This window comes from Paramacrobiotus metropolitanus, unplaced genomic scaffold, assembly GCF_019649055.1.
Source record: "Paramacrobiotus metropolitanus isolate TYO unplaced genomic scaffold, Prichtersi_v1.0 Parri_scaffold0000285, whole genome shotgun sequence".
NCBI lineage: Eukaryota > Metazoa > Tardigrada > Eutardigrada > Parachela > Macrobiotidae > Paramacrobiotus > Paramacrobiotus metropolitanus.
This window is the reverse complement of record NW_026570505.1, coordinates 7,737-9,854: the sequence shown is the minus strand read 5'-3', so window position 1 is coordinate 9,854 and position 2,118 is coordinate 7,737. Positions and strand designations below refer to the sequence as shown.

At 56.0% G+C, this 2,118-nt stretch overlaps 1 protein-coding gene across 1 annotated transcript; it reads left to right on the top strand.

Annotated features, from left to right (window-relative positions):
* Positions 1–1,152: 1,152 nt before the first annotated feature.
* LOC129601846 (proline-rich protein HaeIII subfamily 1-like) lies at positions 1,153–1,875 on the top strand. Its single transcript, XM_055500755.1, has one exon. The coding sequence runs from the start codon at positions 1,153–1,155 to the stop codon at positions 1,873–1,875; it is 723 nt and encodes a 240-aa protein (XP_055356730.1).
* The last annotated feature ends 243 nt before the right edge of the window (positions 1,876–2,118 follow it).

Genomic DNA, 2,118 nt, shown 5'->3' with positions numbered 1-2,118 from the left:
GCCTCTACAAGGTCATCGCCGACCAACAACGCGAAATGGACAAACTTAAGGCCTTCATCAAACGGATGGAAGGACCATGCCGATACGAAACATTTGAAGAGGTAACCGACCTCAAAGGCAAGTTGGACCGGTCAACAGAAGCCGTCCTCCAACTTGGGAAGCAATTGGAAACGGCCGAAAAGGACCTCGCCGACACACAAACGGCATTGGTCGCCTTAGAACAGGCAGCCGGACAGTTCCACGAAATGTTGAATCGGGCTAACGAAGAAGCCGAAGTATACCGAAACGAAGTGGATCGGTATATCGTCGAACTGCGGCAGGCCGACAACGAGGTCGACCAGCTCCGACAATATACCGACCGACTCCAAACAGAACTGGAGATCCTCACGGCCAGGAGTCGGCAACAAAGCCCGACTTACCCTGGTCCACAGCCAACCTCAACGGAACAGCGGAACCATATCGCCGACTTGGAAGAAGCTAACACACAGTTAGCCGACCAGGTCTTCGGCCTTAACGACTACCTCAAGGAAGAGGAGAAACTCTGAGCCCAGCTGGAATACAGCCTAGCTGAAGCTCAAAAGGTGAACGAGGCGCAACGAAGTCGCATCGCTTACCTAAAGGCGCGGGAAAAGGACCTGTTCGACTACGGCTCGACCGCGGCCAACAAAATCAACGAAATGAACAGCCAAATAGACGAAATGGAAACCGAAATCCGGTGTCTCCAGGAGGAAAAGAAGCACCTGGAACAGACCAAGGCCGAACCTCCGTCCTATAGAACTTCTATGGCACAGAAGTACTATCCGTCACGTGCCATACACGACATCCCGTGGAGCACGGACCCAGAGCGGAAGGAGACAAACACCTCCTGCTTCGTGAGCGTGGTCACAACAGACCCAAACATTGGAATGCCTCCACAACTGGACCCAATTCCGAGTCAACCCGAACCGGAACATAATACGTCGACATGTGCCCACGTCGAATGTGCCGACTACAACAGCAGCGGCCGGTGCATACACCAGCACCTCGTTCTCGACGCGTACAACAACATACGCGCCGATTCCCACCGCATCCCACCCGGACAACACTGAAGGAGGATTCCCCTTTAACCGCCAACCAAGACGGTTTATGGGACGAACAGGTTCTCATCCGGATATGGGAGATCCGAATCGTCTGGACCCACGCGGGTTCGACTTTGGACGAACAAGAACTCGGTCGAACAACACGGCCGACCAGGGCGGATATTACGACCAACAAAAGTCGACCCGCCACCCGGCTGGCTATCCCGAACAACAAGGTCGGGCGCCGCTGTTTCGGCCACCAGAAAGCCGACTGCCACCGAGGGGAACACAACCCGGCATGTATGGCAGAGTAAACGAACAACGGAGGGGATTTTACCAGCCCCCACTGAGGGCGGCGCCGGCGCCACAAGCGCGACCGGACTCGTATGAAGGCTATTCGGAACAGCCACGACAACGGCAGCCGACGTCACATACTCGAACGCCGCCACCACAACAGAATCACGCCCGAACGCCACCACCGCAACAGAACAGATACGGCGGACCGGCTTACCAACCGGCAGGTGATGCCGACCACCAAGGTCGGATATCTCTGGCGAACCCACCGCCCGCCCTGGGAGCACAACAAGTTGCACCAGCGGCTGCGCCAGTGCCACCCCAAAATCCAGCGGGATTGGACCCCGCTAATGTGGCTGTGGTACGCGCAATGGCCCGCGGACGTCGGCAACCCATGCCGGACTTCGACGGCGATTATACTAAGCTCAACGAGTGGCTTAAGCAGATCCGCCAACTGTACCTGCAGGCCCAGGAATGGTACGAAACCGACCAGACCTTCATGGCCGACCTCGTAGCAAACTAAAAGGCCAGGCAGAAGAGTTCCACCGACTAACCAAGGTCGACGAACCCCTTGGCGGATGGCCAGTCAACTTATGGCTGACCAAGTTTTTGGCGCGGTTTACGGACAAGAATAGGGAAATCAACACCGTGAAACGGATGGCTAAACGAACGTTCCGTTTCGGACAAGAGACTCCGGAACAGTACTACGACGCCATGATGTACATGAAGTCCCAGGTCCGTACAATCACCGACAACGTCGCACTCT